This window comes from Zingiber officinale, chromosome 11A (assembly GCF_018446385.1).
Source record: "Zingiber officinale cultivar Zhangliang chromosome 11A, Zo_v1.1, whole genome shotgun sequence".
Taxonomy (NCBI): Eukaryota; Viridiplantae; Streptophyta; class Magnoliopsida; order Zingiberales; family Zingiberaceae; genus Zingiber; species Zingiber officinale.
The window spans coordinates 83,089,970-83,115,629 of NC_056006.1; the positions used below are offsets into that span (position 1 = coordinate 83,089,970).

At 39.5% G+C, this 25,660-nt stretch overlaps 1 protein-coding gene and 1 non-coding gene across 2 annotated transcripts; one reads left to right on the forward strand and one right to left on the reverse strand.

Moving 5' to 3' along the window:
- Nucleotides 1–2,692: 2,692 nt before the first annotated feature.
- Nucleotides 2,693–3,936, forward strand: LOC122032288 (protein BIG GRAIN 1-like). Its single transcript, XM_042591568.1, has one exon. The coding sequence runs from the start codon at nt 2,708–2,710 to the stop codon at nt 3,803–3,805; it is 1,098 nt and encodes a 365-aa protein (XP_042447502.1). The 5' UTR covers nt 2,693–2,707; the 3' UTR covers nt 3,806–3,936.
- A 15,046-nt stretch (nt 3,937–18,982) lies between these two features.
- LOC122033167 lies at nt 18,983–19,090 on the reverse strand. The gene has a single exon (XR_006126416.1). It is a non-coding gene; the product is annotated as a small nucleolar RNA R71 (small nucleolar RNA).
- Nucleotides 19,091–25,660: the final 6,570 nt, after the last annotated feature.

The following is a 25,660-nucleotide window of genomic DNA, read 5'->3' on the forward strand; positions in this document are numbered from 1 at the left end:
CTCCGCTCTGTCGACCTCAGTGGTTCTTTTATACGATGACTTTGTAGTACCTGCCTTCCCCCGTTCAGACGAGCTACCTGGTCTCCCTCGACATCCTACTACTCCGTATCAAGCATCGACTATTTTACACATCATCCCGAGCTAGACTGGAGGTCTACTCGGACCCGTCTCTCGCTGATCAGGGCCTGACTGCCCAACCGGCCATTGCCATTGTCTTCCGTTCAACCCTTTGGCACCCAGGCGTTGACCACATTGACTTTGACCTTCATCCTGACAATTAACCCCGTGCTAGGTAGACCTCCCTCCATCACCACATCAAACATAATGTAAAATACGGGGATGAAGGGGGATACAGTACAATCGGAACAATACTACCACCCCACACAAAAACCTAAATGAATTAGGGACCAACTACTGAAGGGGAATATGAAAATATCTATAGACTTTAAAGAAAAATGGATGTATAGGAAAACGGAGGCCGACATAAAGTTGGTCCTTAAAAAAAGTCAGAATGCCATCAAGACGGGTGTGGGGATGATCGTAGGCAGAAGGAATGATGAGTTTATGATCGAAGGGAATGTGGTACGTGAGTTTCATCTGATCCACCTCGTCGCCATTGAAATTTAACGAGGTGGAAGTGTACCATAGGCTGGGTACAACCGGAGGAGGAGAAGGAGAAGCGGCTATGGAAAAGGAAGATGATTGAAAGCTAAGAAAAGAAAGAGGATACTTACAAGGACAAGTCGCCGACAACAACAAACAGAGAGCAAGGAAGGAAGAAGACAAAGGCAAAATCGAAGGCAATATAGTGTATAGAAAAAGGAAGAACTTAAAAACCCTATTACCGGCTATTTGATGTCAACCGATAGAGGGTTCTGAAAAGCGAGATTTAATCGGGACCATTGAAATTGAAAAGGTGGTTGTCACATCGAATCCCAACAGTTGCCTATCACATCAAATATTTGGTGGCAGGCGAGCGTGACACATGGCAGTAAACTACAGGGTCCATTTATAAAGATGGAGGCAATCAACAGACTCATTATGAAAAAATATGCTCGGCATGCTTTGCATTAATGGCAGGAGATTTGATCGATTTCCAAGAAATTAAGGTGACATCGGCCGTAATAAAAAGTACTATGGAGGATGGGAGGCCGCTCAGGAAAAAGATGAAGAAAAGATAACAAAACAACCAAGTGTCACCAGCATCAAGTCGTGCGACGTCATACTCGGAATTCCCCGATCGGGGAGTAAAGAATTCATTGAGGATCTGTAAGTAAGAGCAGTAATTCTTTAAGCCGAGTGGCGGCCCAAACAGCAAAGCGCCCTGTTCGAAATGAGAGTTGCAAATAATACTAGGTGTCCAGCCAGTCAAACTTATAACCTCCATCGACTAGATTTGAGGAAAAGACTTGTGATATGATGATAAAGATGCTCCCCCAAAAAGTGGGTTAAACTAAGGAAGACCAACAGACGTAAACCTGGAATTGCTGACTAGGCTAGGTTGGTCGAGCAGGTCTCGCATCGCCGGTCGGACGTGAAGGGCGATCGGACCTCCCGAGCGGTCATCCTTCACAACTTGCAGAAAAGGTTTGAAGCTAAGTACTGATTTATCCAGCCCAACTGTCCTATTCGATCGGACCTAAGGGTCGATCGGACATATTGCGCCTTCTCGGCAAAATGAAGGGTTGAATGAAAAACGAGTTGTTGACTGCATTCTGTAAGGACGAGCGGGTGATCTCTCGATCGACTGGCGTCCAGTCGACTTACAACAGGACCCACATACTTGTCATATGATACTCTTTTGGAAGTTTGTACTATAAAGGATAGAGAATATCCCGTTGGCAAATTTTGCTTTAGAAGCTTCTGACCTGTCAAATCACAAAGATTTGCACGCTCGTTTAAGGAAAGATGTCAAGAGTACTTTATGACTTATCTTTTCTTTGGAAAGCTTTAGAAAAATGTTAATGCTTTGAGATACATATATTACACAATAGCGACACTATAAAAGGGATCTCTATTTATAAGTGAAGATATGTGATAGTTCATATTTAAACATGTTTTTTTACTATAGTTTACTTCTACTATTTTCTCTTCACAAACGGATCATTGACATGAGCGTCGTAGGACTAACGTCGAGGATCCTTTTCCTGACTCAACACTAATATTTTCTATGTTATAAGATAACACAGAGTCTTTATTTAATTAACTATATAGTTACGTTCTCAGTTCATCATCTTAATCGATTTCGAACAAAATCAACTGCCCTTAAATTATAAATTTCAAACTTCACGTCTATAATAATTCAAATTTTTTATTAAGATTTTTTAATTTTATAAATCTCGCACAACCTTTACATGGGAGATGTGGATGATCTAAAACGTCCATTTCAAAGGACAACTACCAAAAGAATTATACAAGTGATGAAGTAATCTTCTCCGTCAATTTCTGCGTGATGACTGTTCTGTTCAAGTATTATGGGAAAACATTAAAGTGTGGGAAATTTATTAGGCAGCGTAATCAATGCATAGAGCTAGAGAGAGAAGGGAATGAGCGTTTCCTTGATTCCTTCCCTCCTAGGAAGGGTTTATCGAGCGGGTGAGGATCCGATATCGGAAGCCCTCCGATCACGGGCAACATCGGAGCGTGATCGGACGGACCACAGTTTCTTGGTCCATGTCAGCACTTGCACGCGCACGAGTGGCTTAATATGGCAGAGACCATCACCTTCCACCTCTGCTCCGTTTCTCTTCCTTCTCCTGCGAAAGAAATCGGAGGAGGGACAACCAAAAAGGGCGAAAATCGTTTCGTTGTCGAAGTAATGGAGCGATGGGAGAAGGAGCGTCCGCGGCGCTGCCGCGAGTGCCCATCCTTCTCCTCCGCCTTGCTCGACGTCATCTATCGCTCCACCGACGAGTCCGATGGCGCTGGCGGAGCGCCCGAACCCTCCCCTGTCTCCGCCCCGCGCCGGTCGCTTCCGCCCTCGAAGGTGAGGACGATGGCCCGACCCCGCGGCCTCTCGCACATCTCCGCATCAAGCTCCTCCGATAACTCCAGCTTCGGCGGGTTCTCCTCTTCCTCCGAACCCGACTCGTCCGCGAGCCGCCGCGCCCGGATACGGCCGATCCGCACCCTCCCTCCTCCTCCACCTCCCCGCCCGATGCAGCGAGCTACTTCGCCGCCGGAGAAGCACCACCGCGGGAGGGCCAGGTCATTCTCGATCCGGAGCAGGCTGCGCGATCTGGGGCGATCCAAGGCGCCGTCGTCCCCGGGATCCCGCTTCGTAAGCCTCCTCAATTCCCTCTTCGCCAACGCCGCGGGGAAACAGAGGAAATCGAAACCCTCGACCGTCGACGACTCGGCATGCCACGCGGCGCCTACTCGATCCCGGCCGTGCCTCGTGAAGACACCGTTGTCGAGGAAGGGGCACGACGAGGGCGTCAAGAGATCGGTGAGGTTCCACCCGGTGTGCGTGATCATGGGTGAGGAAGTCCTCCCGCGCGGCAAGAATATTCCTTACGCTGGCGAACGTTTGGCGGCGGCGAGGGCGGAGGATCAGAGGCGGCCGGTGGCAGTGGCGGAGGGGATGGCGAGGCAGGAGGCGAGGAGGAAGGTGGAGAAGTTGTTGAGGAGTTTGGAAGTCGAAGAAGGAGTGAATGAAGACGAGATGAGCGATTCGAGCTCCGATCTATTTGAACTGGAGTCACTTACAATTAGCGGCGACGGCGGCGGTTATAGAGACGAGCTGCCGGTGTACAAGACAACGCATCCTGGTACCGCTTTTTCTCGTGGCCTTGTCCAATTATAATTATTAAAATTGTGAAATAGTTTCACAATGTTTTATATTATTTTTGTTGTTCTGGGTGCTAAATCTTTCTGTTTGGTTGAATACTAAAAATCTTGGTGTTGATTTATAAAAACGGAATGAATTATTTTCAATGGCCGATTGATTTAAGATAGAGATTTTTCAAATTCCTCCAAAAAACTAATCCTAATTTACATATTTGATCGAAAATTACTGTTACAAAATCATGGGAATTTTGATCATCCAAAATCTAGAATTTGTCAAACAAAATAATAATTTGTGACCTAATTAAGGAGGTCTTTCATATCTCTTGATCACCTTTCTTGAATTCACCAGTCAAGAGAAAATCATGGGAATTAATTCCATGATGGCTGGGCCATCCAATCCATCTTATCTTGCATTTTCCATTTTTCTTTTTCTTTTTTTTTTTTGAAAAAAATCTGATCACTCTTTATAAATATTCCTTCAATTTATATGATGCCCTTTTGCAATATATATTTATTATATATTTTTTTCGGGCGACGACATTTCATAAGGTTCTTGTTTTAAAATTCTAAAATTTTAAAACAATTAGTGATCCGATGGAGTTGGGATGCCGGTGGCCTAGTACTCATAGGATGTCGGTTGTGGATTAATCCTCGTAAGTTCTGTATTTTTAATATGAAAATTATCCTGTCTAAAGTTAATACACAGTCAAAAAAGCAGTCGCTCTTGGTGATTTGATAAAATAAACATGCCATGATCTTCTTTCTGATTACCTATTTTCTTCGATTATGTATGTGTAATATAATATATAAATTTATATGAATTTTATAAAATAAATATTTTTTTTCAATAATAATATGATTTATTTTTAAATGTCACCCTTACGTTTATAAGGGACTTCCTTTTATAAAAAAATTAATTTAATTTTTATATCAGATATTAAAATGATAAAAATAAATACTATATTTAATTTTAATCAAAAGATCATCCATAAATTAAGTAAGAGGTAACACTTAGAATCCCAATAGAAAATTACTATAATAAACTCCTCTTATAAAAAATAATTTAATATCATATTTGATTTTAACAAAAAAAATCAAGGAAAATATGTTTTTTAACGTCTCGACATAAGGGATTTATAAAAGTTTCTCTGCTTGTAATGTTGTCAATTTTAAGATGTGACATTAAAGAGAACTAGAGAAAATTATTGATAAAAAAATTCTCAATAATACTACGATTAATGAGAAAAATTTTGAAGTCTAGATCTCTGATTAATTAATAAGAAAATTTTCTAATAATATATCAGTTTTGAATTATAGATCTCTAATTGATGTGTATGTCGAAATTATTAATAAATTTTAAAATTATTTTTATATAAAAAAAATGATAATAACATAATTTAATTTTAAATTTTATCAAAATAATTAAAAATTAATTAATAAAAGGTCTAGATTTTTAATAAAATTATAAAATTAACGCTCGTCATTATTGATCGCTCGCTGTTGTCCTTGCCTCCTTTTGAAACTTTGTTTCTTTTTTCCAAATCCCCATTTATAATGTTGTAAGCCATTTGGCCTCGGGCTCAATTCCTGAGCACAAGTCTTTGACGCTGAATATCATTCGGTTCTCAAACACTAAACTCTAAGGCCAGGTTCTATACGGCTCCAAACTTGTACCTCCCGGTTCTTAGTTGACTTTCCGAGTTCTAGCACCAATCACTTTCATTTCCCGTGCCCCACTACACTCGAAGCTCGAGCATCAAACCCAATAACATCTGTTAACCCTTTCCTTTTGAGCTCAATCCATCCGATCAGCCCGACCCACATGCCTCCTTTAATAGTAGATTATTACGGGTATATTAATTAGTCAATCTTGTCCTAAATCATGTCTCCTAAAAATTAACCAATCTTGATAAATCATATTGATCCTGTCCAAAATATAAATCAGATAAAAATCGGCTGATGGTGATGGCGTTGATGGAGAGGTGATTTGGGCACACCTAGTGTATGTGCACCGGAAAAATGAATCCCCATGCGGTACTCTTGGACAGTGGTAACGAGATCAGCAGTACTTTGGCTATGCGCACACTCAGACAAGCACACGGAATGTTAGAGACCAGAAATCAGGAAAAAAGTCCCCGGCGTAGGTCCTCTGATGCTCAAGTCAGATATTTTTTTCCCAGAAGAACAGTGTATGAAGGAAAAAGGAACTGTAGGAGACGAGCGTGAATGTGCGCGTACCTAGCTAAGGGAGAGGACCTCCCTTTATATGACGTAGTGTACCTTCAGAGCCTGCATGTTGTCAGAGAATGTCGGGTGTCAGGACCTGTCGGATGAGAGAAGATGTACGGTGGCTTCCTATTGGTAGAAGGAAGGTTCCATTCATAAGTGATACTATACCACTTGAATATTTCCTGACGCATGACAGTTATTCTCTGACAGGAGGTTACGATTCCCTGACATTGTTTGTCGTTTAACGTTTTCCATCCCACCCGGGTTTAGCTTCAGATAGTTCGGGATGACAGTTAAGAGGTACCCTCTAACTTGAGTCTTGATGAAGAGGTTGAGCCATGGTGACCCGCTCAGGCTTTATCTATTATCTGCATCTGAGACTGTGATGAGAGACCCATCCTTCATGCCTTGATCGCTGCAGGGCTGGCCGGGAGTTGTTTTAGTGAAAGCACCCGGCTTGCTCACATGTCCCGAGCTAGGGAAGTCTGATCAGTCGGGGCAGGTCCGACGTTACTCTATGCTGCGTCTTATGTATTAGATCTGGGACCCTACTCTGTCTGTACCCGACCAAGAATTATGCGGCTGATGATATAAGGCAGTCTAACTCCTTCTTTCTCCTAACTATTGACTGTCACGTCCCTTTGACTTCTGACTGCCACACCCCCTTGACTTTAGACTATCCTTGACTACCACGTCCCCTTGACTTCTGACTGTCTGGCTTTATCGAACCCCACCTTTATGCACTGTATCACAAGCCTCCCCTCCAAGTCTAGTCGAAGGAGACTCAAGTCCGACTAACTAGACCCAAACTCGAGTTTCATTTACTTCTCCTTTATGACTATAAATGCTGCTTCTTTTCCCAGACCGTAGGTATTGTAACCTGTTTAATTGCTTAATCAACCTCAGGTGAAGGGCCACTTTAACCTCTACAAAAGTTACCTTTCCCCATCTTCCTCTTTAAAAGGGGTTGACCCCTACCCACAGATACATACTTTCCTTTAACTGACGCTTTGGTGAACTGCAACACCTTTGCCAGCAACTGGGCCATATGACCCAACTGTTTGCCCAGAAGGATACAACTTTAGCTGAGATAACGCAAGAGAAGGATCTTCAGTCTTCCCTTCGCAGGGAAATTGAGGAACTCTGGCTAGCCGCTAAATCGCGGGCACGTGCTGAGGTAGCGCTGAAACAGAAAGCCTATTCAGATTTGGAAAGTCAAGCTCAATTCATGATCTATTTGAAAGAGAAACACGCATCTTCCACGACCCTTATGCAAGAAGAAGCTAAGATTAAGGATGACACAATCGCTCAACAACGACACACTCTTCAGTTGACTCAAGCTGAGCAAGAATAGGCTCGAATCCATCTCGAAAAAGCAAGTCAATCAGCACGCTTTTGCCCAGGGTGCCAACTCGCAGCTAGCACCAGAAGAGAATCGTAAGCCCTTAGATAACTTATGTGTTTTTGCTGATTTAAGAATGAGATTTTGAGGGGCTCTCTCCTGTAATTTATCAATGAAATGACTCGATCGTGTTTCAGTCTTTTTTCCTGTCCTTTTACCCTTTTCACACTAGAACTCCCCTGTTTCATTCATACGTTTTTAATAAAAAAAAGGTTGTTTTGAATATAAGATGCTCCGTGAATTATGTGACGATAGCGACGTTAATCATCCCCGGAAAAACTACTTCTCTGAGACATGGCAAGGGCCCTGCTCGTCTATCACCCCTGCTGTGGTGAATTTAAAATACTGACCGAGAGGTAGTTGGTGAAGGCCTTGCTCGCTTATAACCTGCATCGGGGTGAGAGTATAAAACGTCGATCGAGAGGTTGTTGGTCGTGAGAGCGTGCTCACTTATAACTCGCGTTGGGGCAAGAGTCTGCAATGCTGACCGAGAGGTCATTGGCCATGAGAGCATGCTGATTTATTGTTGGTGCGGTTAGCACTAACGGTCTAACTCGGATTTTTATGAATGACAAATTAGATTAAGTTAGGTTTGTCGTTGTTTAACACTCTGATCGAGTGTGCAGGCGAAGTCTAGACAGGTTGACGGGCTGACCGGATATCTGGCACGAAGCCCAACTAGGTAAACGGGCTGACCGGATAGCTGGCACGAAGTCCAAGTGTGTCAACGGGCTGACCAGACGCTTGGCACAAAGTCCAGCTAGGTCGATGGACTGACAGGATAGCTGGCATGAAGTCTAGACGGGTCGAAGGGCTGACCGGGCGTCTGGCAGGTAAGTAAAGGTAAGTCACTGGAGGGGAGTGACTGTGAGGGCGCGTTCCCGGGAAGGGAACTTAGGTGTCGATCCAACTTAGATCCATTTCGGAAATCTAAGTTGAGATCGTGACAAGATTCCGGTCTCGAAAAGATGAAATATAAGTCATACTCTTTATGTTAAAATTATAAACTGTGCTAATACTTTGTTTTGCAGGATATACATTATATATTTGCCTCGGACTAACCTTGTCTTGCAGGAGAAGGAGTTTCTGGAGAAAGGCGGTCCGGGCACCCGGAGGTAAGTTTTATCCCCATCGCGCCGTCGACACGTGGAGATCTCTGGTTGGGTCTGCTACGTCACACCAGGGCGCCCGGAAGGGATCTGGGCGCCCCGAGCATCCTATAAAAGAAGGGTCAAGGGTGGAGCTTCAATAAAAACTCAGAACTCTCAGACTGCTCTCTTGTGCTCTTGCGACGCTGCAAAGCTACTCCGACTACGCACTGTTTTCTTTTCCTTTTGTTAGTATTATTATTTTTATTAGCATTCGTGTAGTCAATTTGTATTCAATATTCGAATTGCTAGTGAATTGTCCAACGAAAGTACTCAACGAGTACGGGCCTTGGAGTAGGAGTCGACACAGACTTCGAACCAAGTAAAAACAAATCTGTGTTAGCCTTGTCTCTTTTCGTTTATATTTTCCGCTGCACTTAACTCTTTTCGACATTTTTTTTAAATCGATATTCACCCCCCCCCCCCCCCCCCCCCCTCTCTATCGAATGATCACGATCAAACAAGTGGTATCAGAGCAGGTACCGCTCTGATTTGGTGCAACCACCAATCAGACAAGGGGGTGATCTGTTTTTAAAAAAAAATTTCTTCTTTCGGCTTTTAGTTTTTCGTATAATTCCAAACTGGTATTATTACCTTTTTGAAAATTTCTTTCCATTGTAATTAAATTTAAATTGGCACAACACCAATTTAGTTATTTTTTTTCTTCCCGTACTACTAATCCAAGACCAAGTCTTGGAACCACTCTTGTTTATTGTCCTGCATGCAGATTAAAATGTCGCAACTTGAGGGTTTCAGCACAGTGCGACCTCCCCTGTTCAACGGGGATGATTTCCCGTACTGGAAGAAGCGGATAGAGGTGTATCTCAAGACGGATTTCGGCCAGTGGCTCAGCGTCACAAAAGCCTACAAAACACCCGTTGACAACTCGGAAATTCCACTAGACCCGGAACAGTGGACTTTGGACTTGAAGAAGAAAGCGTCGACGGAAAACAAGGCGATCAACACGTTACAATGCAGATTGACAAGGGAAGAACTGAACCGGGTCGGACCGCATCAGAACGCGAAAGAGCTATGAGATAAATTGATCGAGCTGCACGAAGGAACTAGCGACGCTAAGGTAACAAAAAGGGATTTGTTGTTAAATAAAATATTTAATATAAAAATACAGAAAGGAGAAACGGCGAGTCAGCTGCACGCGAGGATTAAGGATATCCTCAACAGGCTCCACGCAATAGGCCACCAGATGGAAAACAGAGATCTAATCAGGTATGCATTAAACGTGTTTCCACGCAACAATTTGTGGGCATCTATCGTGGATGCCTACAAAATTTCTAAGAATTTATCTAAACTTAAATTAGATGAATTATTTTGTGAATTAGAACTACACGAACAAACTAATGCTGGATCCGAGAAAGGTATAACGTTGCTTGCAGGTTCCTCCAAGGAAAAGAAGAACAAGCCTGAACCTGAAGAAGATTCTGACCATAACTCCGAAGATAAAGAGCACTTGGTGAATCTGGTAAGGAAAATGTTCATTAGGAAGAAAAGGAGCTTCAGCAAGAAGGACCTTCAAAAGATCAATTCTCCAACAGAATCAAAGTACGTGACATGCTTCGGATGCAACAAGAAGGGACACTACAAGAATGAGTGTTCGAGATTGAAGATCGACAAAACAAAGCTGACCAAAAAGAAGGCCCTCAAAGCGACGTGGGATGACTCCTCCTCGGACGAATTGAAGGCCGAAGATCAGAAGCACCAGAGCCACCTCGCGCTGATGGCCCACGAAGCAGAGTCGGAAGACGAATTGGAAGACGGGTCCGAACCTGAATCGAGCCACGAGTCCGTACTCGTTTCTGAAGGTTCCGAAGATGTATACCTAACTTTAAATCGAAAGTTTTTTAAAATTATATCTTGCTTAAATAGTAAATTAGTTAAATTATAAAGTGAAAACAAGTTACTCCTTGAGGAGAATCAAAACCTCAAGGAACAAATTGTAAATAATAATCCAACTCAAGATCGAACACTTGAGGAGGAGAATCTATCACTCAAATCAGAAATTAATAATTTAAAAGAAATGTTAGAAAATTTTACAACAAGATCAAAAAACTTAGATCTAATTTTAAATAATCAAAAAGCATGTTATAACAAAATCGGACTTAGATATAAGTCAAACTCAAATAAAACTTTTAAATCATTAATAACCCAACACAAACCAATGAGTAAAGCCTGGGTTCTGAAAGCATGTTTGATCACACAAGTAGGACTTAACCAATACTATATACCTAAAGAAAAAATATATTATATAAATTTGAATAAACCAAATCAAAAACCAAAATACAAACCTAAACAAAAAAATTCAAAATCTAAATATTTTAAAACTCACCAAAACTTAGACTATCACCAAGTAAATTATAACAATAAAAGAAATATACATAAACCTAGAACTAAAAATTAAATTAACGACCAATAATTCAGGGGGAGGCTCAAGAATAGTTGGCACCTCCAAAACTAACCTACCCGACAGGGTAATCCTAACCAACCTACCCGACAGGGTAATTAGGACAAGTTAAAAAGGGACAAAAAGTTTAACTTGACCTATGATATTGGTGAAGTTTTGGATGATAGTACGTTAGGAAAGCTTAGTCTATGCATGTTTAGGAAGATATGGCTTCGACCTGGTGCATTTACCTAAGTGGAACTAGCCGAAGCTACCCCTTACGGATCCTAACCAGTTAGACCAAGGTTTGGTACTAAGTCCAGTGGATAGGACTATTTGGAAAACCTCGAAGGCATGGTTACTCTAATGATGTCCAAGTGACTCACCATAGCTCAAAAGTTTATTCAGAGAACGTCTATCTGTTGAATCTAAAGCTAAACCCGAATCTAACAAAAGTTAAAATCAAACCCTAAAACTAAACCTAATTCATCTCATAAAATTATAAGATTCCCTGATTGAAAACATAGACGGTGTGAGATGACTAAGGACAAAAGTAAAATTAAATTAAAATTAAAATAAATTAATTTAAATTAAATAAATTAATTTAAATGTAAATTAAACTTAAATTAAAATTGAATTAAATTAAATTTAAATTTAAATTAAATTAAACTAAATAAATTAAACGAGAATTAAATTAAATCAAAATTTAATTAAACTAAAAGTAGATGAAATTAAATTTAAATTAAGGAAAATTAAATTAAATATAATTCTATTTTTAAACTTAAATTCTTTTTAACTTAAAATTTTTTTAAAATTAAAAATTTATTTTAAAAATTAAACTTAAATTTTTTTACTTAAAAATTTATTTTACTTAAATTAACTTAATTTTTATTAACTTAAAAATTTATTTTACTTAAAATAATTAATTTAAAAATTCTTTTAACATAAAAAAATTATTTTAACTTAAAAATTATTTTCACTTAAAAATTATTCTAATTTAAAAATTATTTTAAAAATTATTTTAACTTAAAAATTATTTTAACATAAAAATTATTTTAAAAATTATTTTAACCTGAAAAAATTATATTAAAAATTAGTTTAACTTAAAAATTATTTTAACTTAAAAATTATTTTAAAAATTATTTTAACTTAAAAATTATTTTAAAATTTATTTTAACTTAAAAAGTATTTTAAAAATTATTTTAACATAAAAATTATTTTAACCTAAAAAAATAATTATTTTAAAAATTAGTTTAAATTTAAAAAATATTTTAAAAATTATTTTAACTTAAAAATTATTTTAAAAACTTTTAAAAATCATTTTAAAAATTATTTTAAAAACTTTTAAAAATTGTTTTAAAAATTCTTTTAAAAACTCTTAAAATAATTTTAAAAATTCTTTTAAAAATTATTTTAAAAACCTTTAAAAATCATTTTGAAAATTCTTTTAAAAATTATTTTAAAAACTTTTAAAAATCATTTTAAAAATTCTTTTAAAAATTCTCATAAAAATCATTTTAAAAATTATTTTTAAAACCTTTAAAAATAATTTTAAAAATAATTTTAAGAATTATTTTAAAAACCTTTAAGAATCATTTTAAAAATTCTTTTAAAAATTATTTTAAAAATCATTTTAAAATTATTTTAAAAACTTTTAAAAATCATTTTAAAAATTATTTTAAAAATTATTTTAAAAACTTTAAAAATCATTTTAAAAATTCTTTTAAAAATTATTTTGAAAACGTTTAAAAATTCATTTTAAAAATTATTTTTAAAATCTTTAAAAATCATTTTAAGAATTATTTTAAAAACTTTTAAAAATTATTTTAAAAACTTTTAAAAATTATTTTTAAAACTTTTAAAAATCATTTTAGAAAATTTTTAGAAAATTATTTTAAAAACTTTAAAATTCATTTTAAAAATTCTTTTTATAACTTTTAACAATAGTTTTAAAAATTCTTTTAAAAAATTATTTTAAAAACATTTAAAAATCATTTTAAAAATTCTTTTAAATTTAAAAATCATTTTAAAAATTATTTAAAAAAATTATTTTGAAAACTTTTAAAAATCATTTTAAAAACTCTTTTAAAAATTATTTTAAAAACTTTTAAAAATCATTTTAAAAATTTGTTTTAAAAAAAATTTATTCAAACTTAAATCTGAAATGCCACCTAAAATAAATTAAACTAGATTAAACAAGTTAAAATTTTAACAAATAATTAAAATTTGATTAAATAATTATTAATAAATAATTAAAGTAAAAATTTTATACATTAACTGTACTTTAATGTACTTAATTAGCCTTATATTAATCCCACTTAAAAGGAAGGAAATAAAAAGTTAAATTATTACTATAACTTTCATTAATCAATTCAATTAATTAATACAAAGTTTAAATTATTTTAAATAAGTATTAAATTATTGAATCAAGTAAAAGTTAACCAATTAGCGATAACGATTAATTGTTATTGAATTAATAAAATCTTATCTTATTTAACCTTAAACTAAAGTTTAAACGCCTGAGTCTAAAATTATTTATTAATCAAACTCAAATAAACAATTATACCAAGGGTACAGAGATAATTATGTAAATAATATAAGTGTTACTAAATTAGAAAAATATATTAGGGCTTTGAAATTTTACACACCCAAACCTTAGCATTATGTTAAGGGGAGTAATAAAATAAGGAAGATTAATAAATTAAGGGAGAGTAATAAATTAAAGAAGTATCAAATTCAGGGGGGTTTTATGTTTAAAAAAAAATATCTCCTTAAGTGTTTTTCAAATTTGTCTTTAAAATCTCTTTAGAAAATTCTACTTCAATTTATTTTAAAAAAAATTACTTCAAAAATCTTATTTTTAGAAAATATTTTCAAAAGCTTTATTTTAAATAATTTTCGAATTCAGGGGAGGATTAAATCATCTTATTTTTATACTTAGTATCAAAATTATTTTCTCCGCTTTAAAAGTAATGTCTTTTCTTAAAAACTTTTTTAAAATCTGATCTTTAGAAATCTAATTTGATATAATCTATTTTTTAAAACTAAGATTTTAAATTGGATTTTATAAACTAAGGTTTTGAAAATAGAATCTTTTGCAAACTTAGATTTGAAAAATAAATTTTAATTAGTTTTGAAAAGTAGATTTTTCAAACTTAGTTTTGAAATTTTGGTTTTGAAAACTTATGTTTGAAAAGTGTTTCAAAGTTGAAACTTATTTTGAAAATTTAAAACTTGATCTTGAAATTTGGAACTTATACACTTATGTTTTGAAAGTTTGAAAATTTAAAACTCGGTTAACTTTAAACTTATACTTGAAAAATTAACTTTTATATTACAAAAATGATCTTTTGAAAATTAATCAATACTAAGTTATGTTGCTAAATTAGCTATCTTTCAAAACTTAGTCATTTTACAAAAGTTAAGAAATAAAAGTTAAATTGACTATGTTTTAAAATTTAAACTCCCCCAAGTCAACTTGACCTTATTTCATGCAATGTTTAGATTGGTTGTATTCTTTTATTTGCATTTTTTTTCTATGTTCATGTTTGATGAATGCCAAAGGGGGAGGGATAGGTGGTTAAGTTAGTGCAACAAAATATCAAATTTAAAATCTAACTTAAAAACCCTTTAAATGCTTGTTTTTACTTGCATATTTTTTCACTAACTTAACCAGGTTGTCATTCCATCAAAAAGGGGGAAATTGTTGGTGCGGTTAGCACTAACGGTCTAACTCAGGTTTTGATGAATGACAAATTAGGTTAAGTTAGGTTTGTCGTTGTCTAACACTCTGATCGAGTGTACAGGCAAAGTCCAGACAGGTCGACGGGCTGACCGAATGTCTGGCACGAAGCCCAGCTAGGTCAATGGGCCGACCGGATAGCTGGCAAGAAGTCCAAGCCAGTCGACGGGCTGACCAGACGCTTGGCATGAAGTCCAGCTAGGTCGACGGGCTGACCGAATAGCTAGCACGAAGTCTAGACGGGTTGAAGGGCTGACCGGACGTCTGGCAGGTAAGTAAAGGTAAGTCATTGGAGGGGAGTGACTGTGAGGACGCGTTCCCAAGAAGGGAACTTAGGCGTCGATCCAACTTAGATCCATTTCGGAAATCTAAGTTGAGATCGTGACTAGATTTCGGTCTCGAAAAGACGGAATCTAAGTCGTACTCTTTATGTTAAAATTATAAACTGTGCTAATACTTTGTTTTGCAGGATATACATTATATATTTGCCTCGGACTAACCTTGTCTTGCAGGAGAAGAAGTTTCTGGAGAAAGGCGGTCCGGGCGCCTGGAGGTCTGGGTGCCCGGAAGGGATCCGGGCTCCCGGAGGCAAGTTTTATCCCCATCGCGTCGTCGACACGTTTAGCTCTCTGGTTGGGCCTGCTACGTCACACCAGGGCGCCCGGAAGGGATCCGGGCGCCCCGAGCATCCTATAAAAGAAGGGTCAAGGGTGGAGCTTTAATAAAAACTCAGAACTCTCAAACTGCTCTCTTGTGCTCTTGCGACGCTGCGAAGCTACTCCGACTACGCACTGTTTTCTTTTCCTTTTGTCGGTATTATTATTTTTATTAGCATTCGTGTACTCAATTTGTATTCAATATTCGAATTGCTAGTAAATTGCCCAATAAAAGTACTCAACGAGTACGGGCCTTGGAGTAGGACTCGACACAGGCTTCGAACCAAGTAAAAATGAATCTGTGTTAGCCTTGTCTCTTTTCGCTTATATTTTTAGCTGCGCTTAACTCTTTTCGACATTTTTTTAAAATCTATATTCACCCCCCCTCTATCGAACGATCACGATCCAACACTTATAACTTGCGTTGGAGCGAGAGTCTGGAATCCCGACCAAGATGTCGTTGGTCGTGAGAGCATGCTCACTTATAACTCGCGCTGGGGCAAGAGTCTGGAAAGCTGATTGAGAGGTCGTTGGTCATGAGAGCATGCTTACTTATAACTCGCGCTGGGGTGAGAGTCTGGAACACTGACCGAGAGATCGTTGGTCGTGAGAGCATGCTCACTTATAACTTGCATTGGGGCGAGAGTCTGGAATGTTGACTGAGTGGTCGTTGGTCGTGAGAGCATGCTCACTTATAACTCGCACTGGGGCGAGAGTCTGGAACACCGACCGAGGGGTCATTCATCGTAAGAGCATGCTCACTTTTAACTTGCGTTGGGGCGAGAGTCTGGAATCCCAACTGAGAGGTCGCTGGTCATGAGAGCATGCTCACTTATAACTTGCGCTAGAGCGAGAGTCTAGAATCCCAACTGAGAGATCGCTGGTCGTGAGAGCATGCTCACTTATAACTGGCACTGGGGTGAGAGTCTGGAACACTGACTGAGAGGTCGCTGGTCATGAGAGCATGCTCACTTATAACTCGCGCTAGGGCGAGAGTCTGGAATCCCGACCAAGAGGTCATTGGTCGTGAGAGCATATTCACTTATAACTCGTACTAGGGTGAGAGTCGGAATCCCAACCGAGAGGTCGCTGGTCATGAGAGTATGCTCACTTATAACTCAGTTGGGCGAGAGTTTGGAACGCCGACCAAGAGGTCATTAGTTGTGTGAGCATACTCACTTATAACTCGCACTGGGGCGAGAGTCTAGAACGTCGACCGAGAGGTCGTTGGTGATCAAGGGAAATGAACCTGTAGACCTGCCCTCTGTGGCCCTTGAAGTAATCTGCGATCATAACTCCTACCTCCCTACATCGTCATTAGGCCTTGACCAAATTTGAATCTTTCTCTGATTCCGTGGTTGGGGAAGGCGCGAAACTTTGATCAAGGACTCCCACCGCTTTCTATTCCTTTTCCCGAGGTAGCTGTATGGAATTTTCGATCCTCAAGGCATGGTGCTACTGCTCCCATATCAACAGTATAATTTCCCTGTCCTATCCATCATAAATGTCATTTCATAGAAAACTGCCACGTGTCCCACTTACTCCCTGATGTGCATAGATATTATGATCATTTATGCATGTTTTAACGCACATTCACTTGCTTTATTTGTATATATTATTCGCACGATCATCTCTCCTATTGTTTATTCAGTATTAATTACTCTTTTGTCGGAGATATGCTCTTTGTTTAGTTTTGTGTTGACAGGGATAACTTTTGGAGCGAAAACGGTGATTGTCGACGCATCGGAGCAAAAGCAGAAAACCACTTGACACCGGTCGTGCAACCATGCACAGCCGTGTGGTCATTCCCGAGAGAGAGCAACACACGACCGTGCGACCTTGCACAGTCGTGCCTCACGACCAGAGTCAAAGGAAGACACGATCGTGCAGATCTCGCACGACCGTGCCACTCTACCCAAAGGAGAGGAGCTGGTCGTACGGATCCCGCACGGTCATGGCACAGGCCGTGCGACGCCCATGCCCTAGCCTATAAAAGGGCTCTTAACCCTTCCCCTTGAGATGAGGGAGCTAAAAAAGAGAGATACACCTTGGTGTCATTCCGGCCGTCCCGGACCTCTGTTCGATGATCCGAGATCACCTCCATCACCGCATCAACTCCAGAAGCAAAGGATTGGATCCGAAGATCACTCAACGTCATTGAATAAGCATCTCTATTCCCTCTCTCATCTTGTCTGGGGATTGAATATTTAATTATACTATGTCTTTGGGTTTCCCCTGCGTCTATGGAGTAGATTCTTTATTCTATAATCATAGAATAATTGTGGATAGGTTATGATGTAAGATGTATGCTTATGCTTTCACTCATTGAATGATTTCACTTGTCTTGTTTCAATTTGATATGCATGAGACTTGTTTGTCATGTCATATTAATTGATTGTGTTGGGATTGCTAATTTTGTAAAGAGAGGATCTTAGATCGTATACCCGAGGGGCCCTAGTGATAGGGGTAACCCGTTCACGGACATCTAGGAAACTCCCTCAAAAGGAGAGGTAATTCCTCCACAAGGAAGTAAGAAACCAAAACAAACCCCTATCTCTATCCTTAATGATACCGATCAGGTTTGCATTCTTGTGATCTATTGAGATGCCCTACTGATAGGGGTTAACTGTAATAGGATTTCAGAGGGATTTTCTCTGTTTAGTGCTTAAGGGTAGTAGCTATAACTTCCGGCGAGTACATGTTGATTGACAATAAGGAAAGGATAGAACATGATGCATTAGTTACCACCACAACGAAACCGAACTCCTAGAGCTCTTCTCAAACCAAGTAAAACTCTCTCTCTTTCTCTCACCAGTTCTCACTTATAACCATCGGTAGTTTAGCTAATTCTACGTGAACAATCACTAGTGCTTATAACCAGTCCTCATGGGATCGATAATCTTTTATTACTGATGACATATCCGTGCACTTGCGGAAAAGTAACAAGTTTTTGGCATCGTTGTCGGGGACTGCGCCTATAACATTAGTGATAATCATATTGGATTAGACTAGACCTTGTTTTTCTTTATTTCACTTTACTTTCTGCATCTATATTAAAACATATATATATATATATATATATAACCTCTTTCTTTTATTTTGCACTTGGATTATTCAATATCTTGTTTTTTTTTTGCGAAAAGCTAATTTTTCAGGAAAACTTCTGCCATTCAATCCAGAAATTAATAGAACTTTCTCGAGGAGAAGAAACTTGCAAAAACTCCAAGCAAAAAAAGAAACTTTAGAAATGGTTGACAAGATTTTGAAGGACTACGCAGCACCTTATGCACGAGGGTTTCGATCTAGCATCACCCGACCACCAATTGAAGCTAACAATTTTGAAATCAAGCCTGTAGTGATCCACATGGTTCAAAAATATCAATTTGGAGGAAGACCACATGATGATCCCAATCATCACTTGGAGCTTTTCTATGGGATCTGTAGTACTATGAAAGTGAACGGGGTCCCTTCAGAAATAGTAAGGTTACTTCTTTTTGGATTTTTCCTAAAAGACAGAGCCAAGCAGTGACTTAATTCTTTACCAGCAAATAGCATTACATCTTGGGAGTAGTGTGAGTAGAAATTTCTAGACAAATTTTACCAATCAAGTAAAACTGCACACATGAGGAATTTAATTGCAAGCTTCAAACAAGCAGATTCAGAATCGTTATTCGAAGCATGGGACAAATTTAAGAGTATGCTGAGACAGTGCCCCCATCATGGCCTCAAGAAGTGGTTGGTGCTACACACGTTCTACAATGGAATCAATTATCACACGAAAGTGTCCCTCAATTCTACAGCAGGAGGGGCGTTGGTGAACAAGAGTCTTGATGAAGCTGAAGACATAATAGAGAATGTGGCTCAGAACCATCATCAATGGGCAATCGAAAGATCTGGAGGTTCCTTTTCTGGGAATCCAATAAAGGCATCAGGAAAATTTGACGTAGATGCAGTCACGCTCATGTCCGCAAGGCTGGATGCTCTGACCAAGAAGTTTGAGACCATGGGGAACAACACAGCCAATGCAATAGTGTGTGTGTGCGAAACTTGTGGAAATTTGGATCATGCTCAAGATACTTGCCCCCTAGGGCCAATACAAGCACAAATACATCAACTTGAATAATGCGATGTGATAATAGGTTATAACCAAAGTTAAAACAATCCCTACTCTAACACATACAACCCTGGGTGGAGGAACCACCCAAAATTTTCTTACCGGGGAAATCAAGATCAAGAACCAGCAAAGCCAAGCTACCAACCTGGGCAACAAAACCACCAATCTGGACCACCGACTTATCAACAACAACAACCTTCACAACTGTCTAGAATTGAAAAGATGCTTAAAAAAGCTCTCTTGAAGAAAAAAGAGATGAAGAATGAAATCAAGCAATTGAATCAAAGAATGGAGAATTCTGAAAAGCATTAAGAGATGCAAGATAGTCAAATCACTCAGATAGCCTAGTCCTTTTCAAGAGCACCGGGAGCATTTCCAGGAAAACGCGACATAAACCCAGTGGAACATTGCAACCGCATTGAGCTGAGGAGCGCACGGACTTTGGGAGATCTCCAAATGGGTGCTCAGAAAGGAATTGATTCAGAAGAAGAGTTCTATCCTCTCATGCCTAATTTAGTCTAGAACAAGGATAGGGAGGAGATTACCAAGAAGGTTGAAGGTGTTGGAACCCCAAGGTTGTTTTGGTGTGATCAACAAGTTAAGTTAGGTCCTGCGGTGTTTTTAACCTTATGTCTAAGTGTGCAGGAGCTTAAGAGCACAGGTACTCGAGCGGAAGACGCAGCTAGCGAGAAGGACGGCACGCTGTACGTCCGAGGGACGAGGTGCTGCGGAAGAGTACACCGGCAGACGAGAAGGAAGTGCGCGCGGTGGTTCCGAGGTATGAAAGCCGGAGCGGAAGATTGCTCGGGGAGCAAGAGACACAGCTAGCGCGAAGGTCGGCACAGGGTGCGACCGAGGGACGAAGTCTGCGGATGAGTACGCTGGTGGACGAGAAGGGACACGCGACAATTCTGAGGGACGAGAAGCCGGAGGGAAGCATGCTCGAGAAGACCGGAAGATGGGTTCGGGTGAGCCCTATTCCGAATGTCAGAGATCACCCAAGCAAGCAGAGCAGAAAGACCCAGACCAGAGGTGAGCTGAACCGGAGAAAATAGCACGGACCAAAAGTCAACAGGGTTGACTTTTGGCTCCGGGGCGCCCGGAACTGTCCGGGGCGCCCGGAGCTGTCCGGGGCGCCCGGAACTGTCCGGGGCGCCCGGAACTGACTTTTTCCCAGGATCGAGCTTTGACTCGATCCAACCGTTGGGGGATAAATTTTATCCCCCCAGGGCGCCCGGAACCCTTCCAGGCGCCCCGACCAAGGCTATAAATATAACCTTGGTCCAGAAGCTTTTCAACAATCACGATCATTCTATTTCCAAACACTTGTATGCTTTAGTTGTAGTTAAGCTTCTGTTTTCTGTGCCTAAACGCTGTAAGAGGCTTCTCCGCCTGAAGGAGTTTTTGAGCTTAATCTTCCTTGGATTAACAACCACATCGGTTGTAACCAAGTAAACATCTGGCGCCTCATCTTTTCTTTTATGCTTTTATTTATCTGCTTAATTCATTTTACAAGTGTTAGCTTAATCATTCGAGGAAGGGTTGTTTGTTTTTAATTGACAGGTTATTTACCAACCCTTCTAGCCGACCCAAAGGTCCTACAAGTGGTATCAGAGCCGAGACGCCTCAGAAGGACTAACCGCCGTCTAAAGCAACAATGGCCGGAGCTAGCGACTACCCACCAGCATTCTAGGGGGAGCTTTCTTCATGGAAGCAACAAATGAAGGTATTCCTTAACTCTGATATTGGTATTTCTCTAATAATGAAAACAGGTTATGAAGCACCGAAAGACACGAACGGAGAGAAAATCGGCATACGCCTCTGGAACGAGAAGCAACGTGAAGAGTCCATGGCAAATGCTCGGGCAGAGTTTCACATTCTAAGCGCAATACCAACTAAAGATTTTGACAGAGTCGGAGAGTACAAAAGCGTGAAAGAACTTTGGGAAAAGTTCTTAATGCTCTATGAAGAACCAGTTGAAGCCGTCTCCTCAATAGACATCGAGCCGTCATCAGAAGAATCTTAGACGGAAGAAATTACCAAGACAGCCCCAACAACCGAAGTACATCCCCAGATCGATGAAGGGGGAGAATCTTCGGAAGAAATTAATTCAACAGGGGGAGAACCAACGGCCGACGAGGTAAGTAAGGTATGGCCTTTACCCTCTGAACAACTGGTTCAATTAATCAAATTACCTGAAGATTTTTGCGAACCAAAATTTGAATTATCGAAAGAACTTTTCGGATTAGAAAATCTTCGGTCGAATAATTGTTGCAAATTACAAAATATTTTTTCGAAAGAATTATGCAACTTAGAAATATTATCGAAAACTTTTTCCAGATCTAAAAATTTTGAATTACAAATTACTTTACTGAAAAAGTTTTGTGAATTAGAAATTGATTCATCAAACAAAATTTTCAGATTAAGAAATCTATTATTAATAGATTCCTGCAAACTCTTATTGTTAAAAAATTCTTGCAAATTATAAAATATTCCTTCAAACGAATTTTGCACATTGCCGAAAGAGTTTTTTATATTGTCGAAAAATTTTATCAAGTTAAAATCTATGCCATCTGAATATTTCTGTGAAATTGAAATTCAAAAAATAGAAATTAACATGATACAAATTTTTACATGTTTAATACTTGCGGTTTTAAATCTGAAAAAGATTGATTTAAGAAATTATGATAAGTTAAAATGGAAATTTAAAACTTTCTGATAAATAGAATTAAGAACTAAATAAATAAATAAATGCATAGAAATTTTTTTTATGTTTAAATTTTCTTGCATAAAAGTCTTTTTGGGCTTAGAAAGTTTTTTTTTAACTTAGAAACTTTTCAAAAAGCTATTGTTGACTTAGAAATATTTTAACAGATAACTTTTCAAAATTTTTTAAGTCTTTAAACCCTTAGAATTTTAAACCCCATTTTATTGTGATCAAAGGGGGAGAAGGAAAGTATAAGTCTAGGGGGAGGTACAAATTGAGGTACAAATTGAAAATTAAAAATTTTCAAAATTTAATTTTTTCTATCTTGTTGCACATTATTGCAATAAATTGTTTAATTTCATATCTATTTTTGACCCTAGCTTAACTTGGGTTGATCACACCAAAAAGGGGGAGATTGTTGGAACCCCAAGATTGTTTTGGTGTGATCAACAAGTTAAGTTAGGTCCTGCGGTGTTTCTAACCTTGTGTCTAAGTGTGCAGGAGCTTAGGAGCACAGGTACTCGAGCGGAAGACGCAGCTAGTGAGAAGGACGGCACGTTGTGCGTCCAAGGGACGAGGTGCTGCGGAAGAGTACACCGGCGGACGAGAAGGAAGTGCGCGCGGTGGTTCCGAGGTACGAAAGCCGGAGCGGAAGATTGCTCGGGGAGCAAGAGACGCAGCTAGCGCGAAGGTCAGCACAGGGTGCGATCGAGGGACGAAGTCTGCAGATGAGTACGCTGGTGGACGAGAAGGGACACGCGGTAATTCTGAGGGACGAGAAGCCGGAGGGAAGCACGCTCGAGAAGACCGGAAGATGGGTTCGGGTGAGCCCTATTCCGGATGTCAGAGATCACCCAAGCAAGCGGAGCCGGAGCAGAAAGACCCGGACCAGAGGCGAGCTGAACCGGAGAAGAGAGCATGGACCAAAAGTCAACAGGGTTGACTTTTGGCTCGCGCCCGGAGCTGTCCGGGGCGCCCGGAACTGACTTTTTCCCAGGATCGAGCTTTGACTCGATCCAACTGTTGGGGGATAAATTTTATCCCCCCCAGGGCGCCCGGAATCCTTCCAGGCACCCCGACCAAGGCTATAAAGATAGCCTTGGTCCAGAAGCTTTTCAACAATCACGATCATTCTATTTCCAAACACTTGTATGCTTTAGTTGTAGTTAAGCTTCTGTTTTCTGTGCCTAAACGTTGTAAGAGGCTTCTCCGCCTAAAGGAGTTTTTGAGCTTAATCTTCCTTGGATTAACAACCACATCGGTTGTAACCAAGTAAACATCTGGCGCCTTGTCTTTTCTTTTATGCTTTTATTTATTTGCTTAATTCATTTTACAAGTGTTAGCTTAATCATTCGAGGAAGGGTTGTTTGTTTTTAATTGACAGGTTATTTACCAACCCTTCTAGCCGGCCCAACGGTCCTACAAAAGGGACTCTTCCACTTCCCCGACAATGTCAGACGATTCCTTTCCCTCAAAAGCTAATAACATCCCAAAAATATGAAGAGTTCCACCGATTCCTTAAGAAGATTAAAGAAATCTGTATTGAAGTACCTCTAATAGACGCACTGCACCAAATGTCGAAGTTTGCCAATTTTTTAAAGGTATTCTTTCTAACAGAAGATAGAAGGGCGACTTCGAGACTGTAGCATTGACGGAGAAGTGCAGCGCTCTTCTCACAACAGACACTCCCCCGAAGCTCCAAGATCCAGGAAGTTTTTATATACCGTGTAAGATTGGCTCTGAGCTCATACACAAGGCTTTCTGTGACTTGGGAGCGAGTGTCAGCCTACTTCCATACTCGTTATGCCAGAAACTAGAACTCTAGAACATCAAACTTACTACTATGACACTACAATTGGCTGACCATTCATGTAGATACCCAATGGGTATAGTGGAAGACGTGCCAGTAGAGATAGGTGGATGCATCGTTTTCGCAGATTTTGTTGTCCTGGATATGGAGGAGGATCCCAAGATCCCAATCATCCTAGGAAGACCATTCATTGCCACCATTGGAGCCCTTATCGATGTGAAACGTCACAAGTTATCCCTGGAGATCGGTAAAGAAAGGTTAGAATTCAATTTATTTGATTCTCCTAATTGCATCTCTTCTTTTCAGGGAAATGCCAATAAGTCGAATATACACAAAGTTGAGGAATGCAGTTTCCATGGGAGGCCGTCGGACATGATGCATGATTCGGTAAAACTTGAGAGGTCGCCCCGAACAAGCAATAAAAAGTATATTTGTCCTGCACAAGTGAAACTTAAGGTGGAAACTGGAGCATTAACCCTAGGAGGAGAGTCGTGCTTCCATGGGTTTAGTCCACATTAACTAATACGGGGTTGAGCTAAAGACCTAAAACAAGCTCTTCTTGGGAGGCAACCCAAGGGTTTTGTTTTAATTCGTTATCCACCTGTCGTTCTATTTTAGTTCAATCAAGTATTTTTATTCTTAGATCTTTGTTTTCAGGATGTGCATTAGCCTCCACGAGCTGGCCGTGATCGTTTCATGGGTGTGGCGGCGTTGGAGGGATCAAAAAGGAGGAGAGTGAGACACTACACGCGTAAGGGAGTCGGCTGTGTGAATGTACATGACCGTATGAAGCTGACAGAGGAGGAAATGACACAGGTCATGTGAACCCACAAGACCGTGTGACCTTTACAGAGAAGGAACAATACACGGTCGTGCGGATCTAGCACGACCGTGCAAAGCTACCCGAGGAGAAGAGTGCACGGGCCGTGTCGATTGACACGGCCCTACGATCTCGGCCGAGAGGAGGAAAGAAGGGGTCGTGCCAACAGGCACGTCCCCCATCAACCAAGCCGTGTCTTTAAGACACGACCGTGCCTTACCCGTGTGTGCCACCAACCACCCTAAATAACCCTCCTTCCCATCTCTTTCTCTCCAATAAAACTTTTCTTCCCCACTACACCTCATCAACTTTCATTACCTACATCTAAGACTCATCTTTACTGATATCTAGATCTAGATCTAAGTTTTTCTTCAAGCCCCAAATCCGAAAAGAGAGGAACAATTCCCCTATCCTTCTTCTTTCTCCTCCTCTATCTTCAAGATCCACATCCACCCACAAGAAAGTCCTCAAATTCGCCTTGCATATCATGTCTCAAATCCTGAAGAGACTCTGAAGAGGAAGCGGTGGAGCTAGCGAAGGAGATACACCGGGAGGAGAGAAAGGCAAGGGAAAGGCTTCTTCATCCAAAAGCAAAGGCAAAAGGGTAGCATGCGACGAAGGTAACGACAATGAATTTAATATTATTTTTAGAAATCAAGAACATAAAACTAGATATGATATTCTTATTGCTAGGAAAATTGTGTGCACTAGATATATGGATCCAACCACCATAGATATGTTAGGAATTAGGAATGACGTAGATTGGATGATTAGCTCCTTTAATTGGCATGACATGATGTACACACGTCTACCGACTTACCCCTCCCTAGTCCTGGAATTTTTAA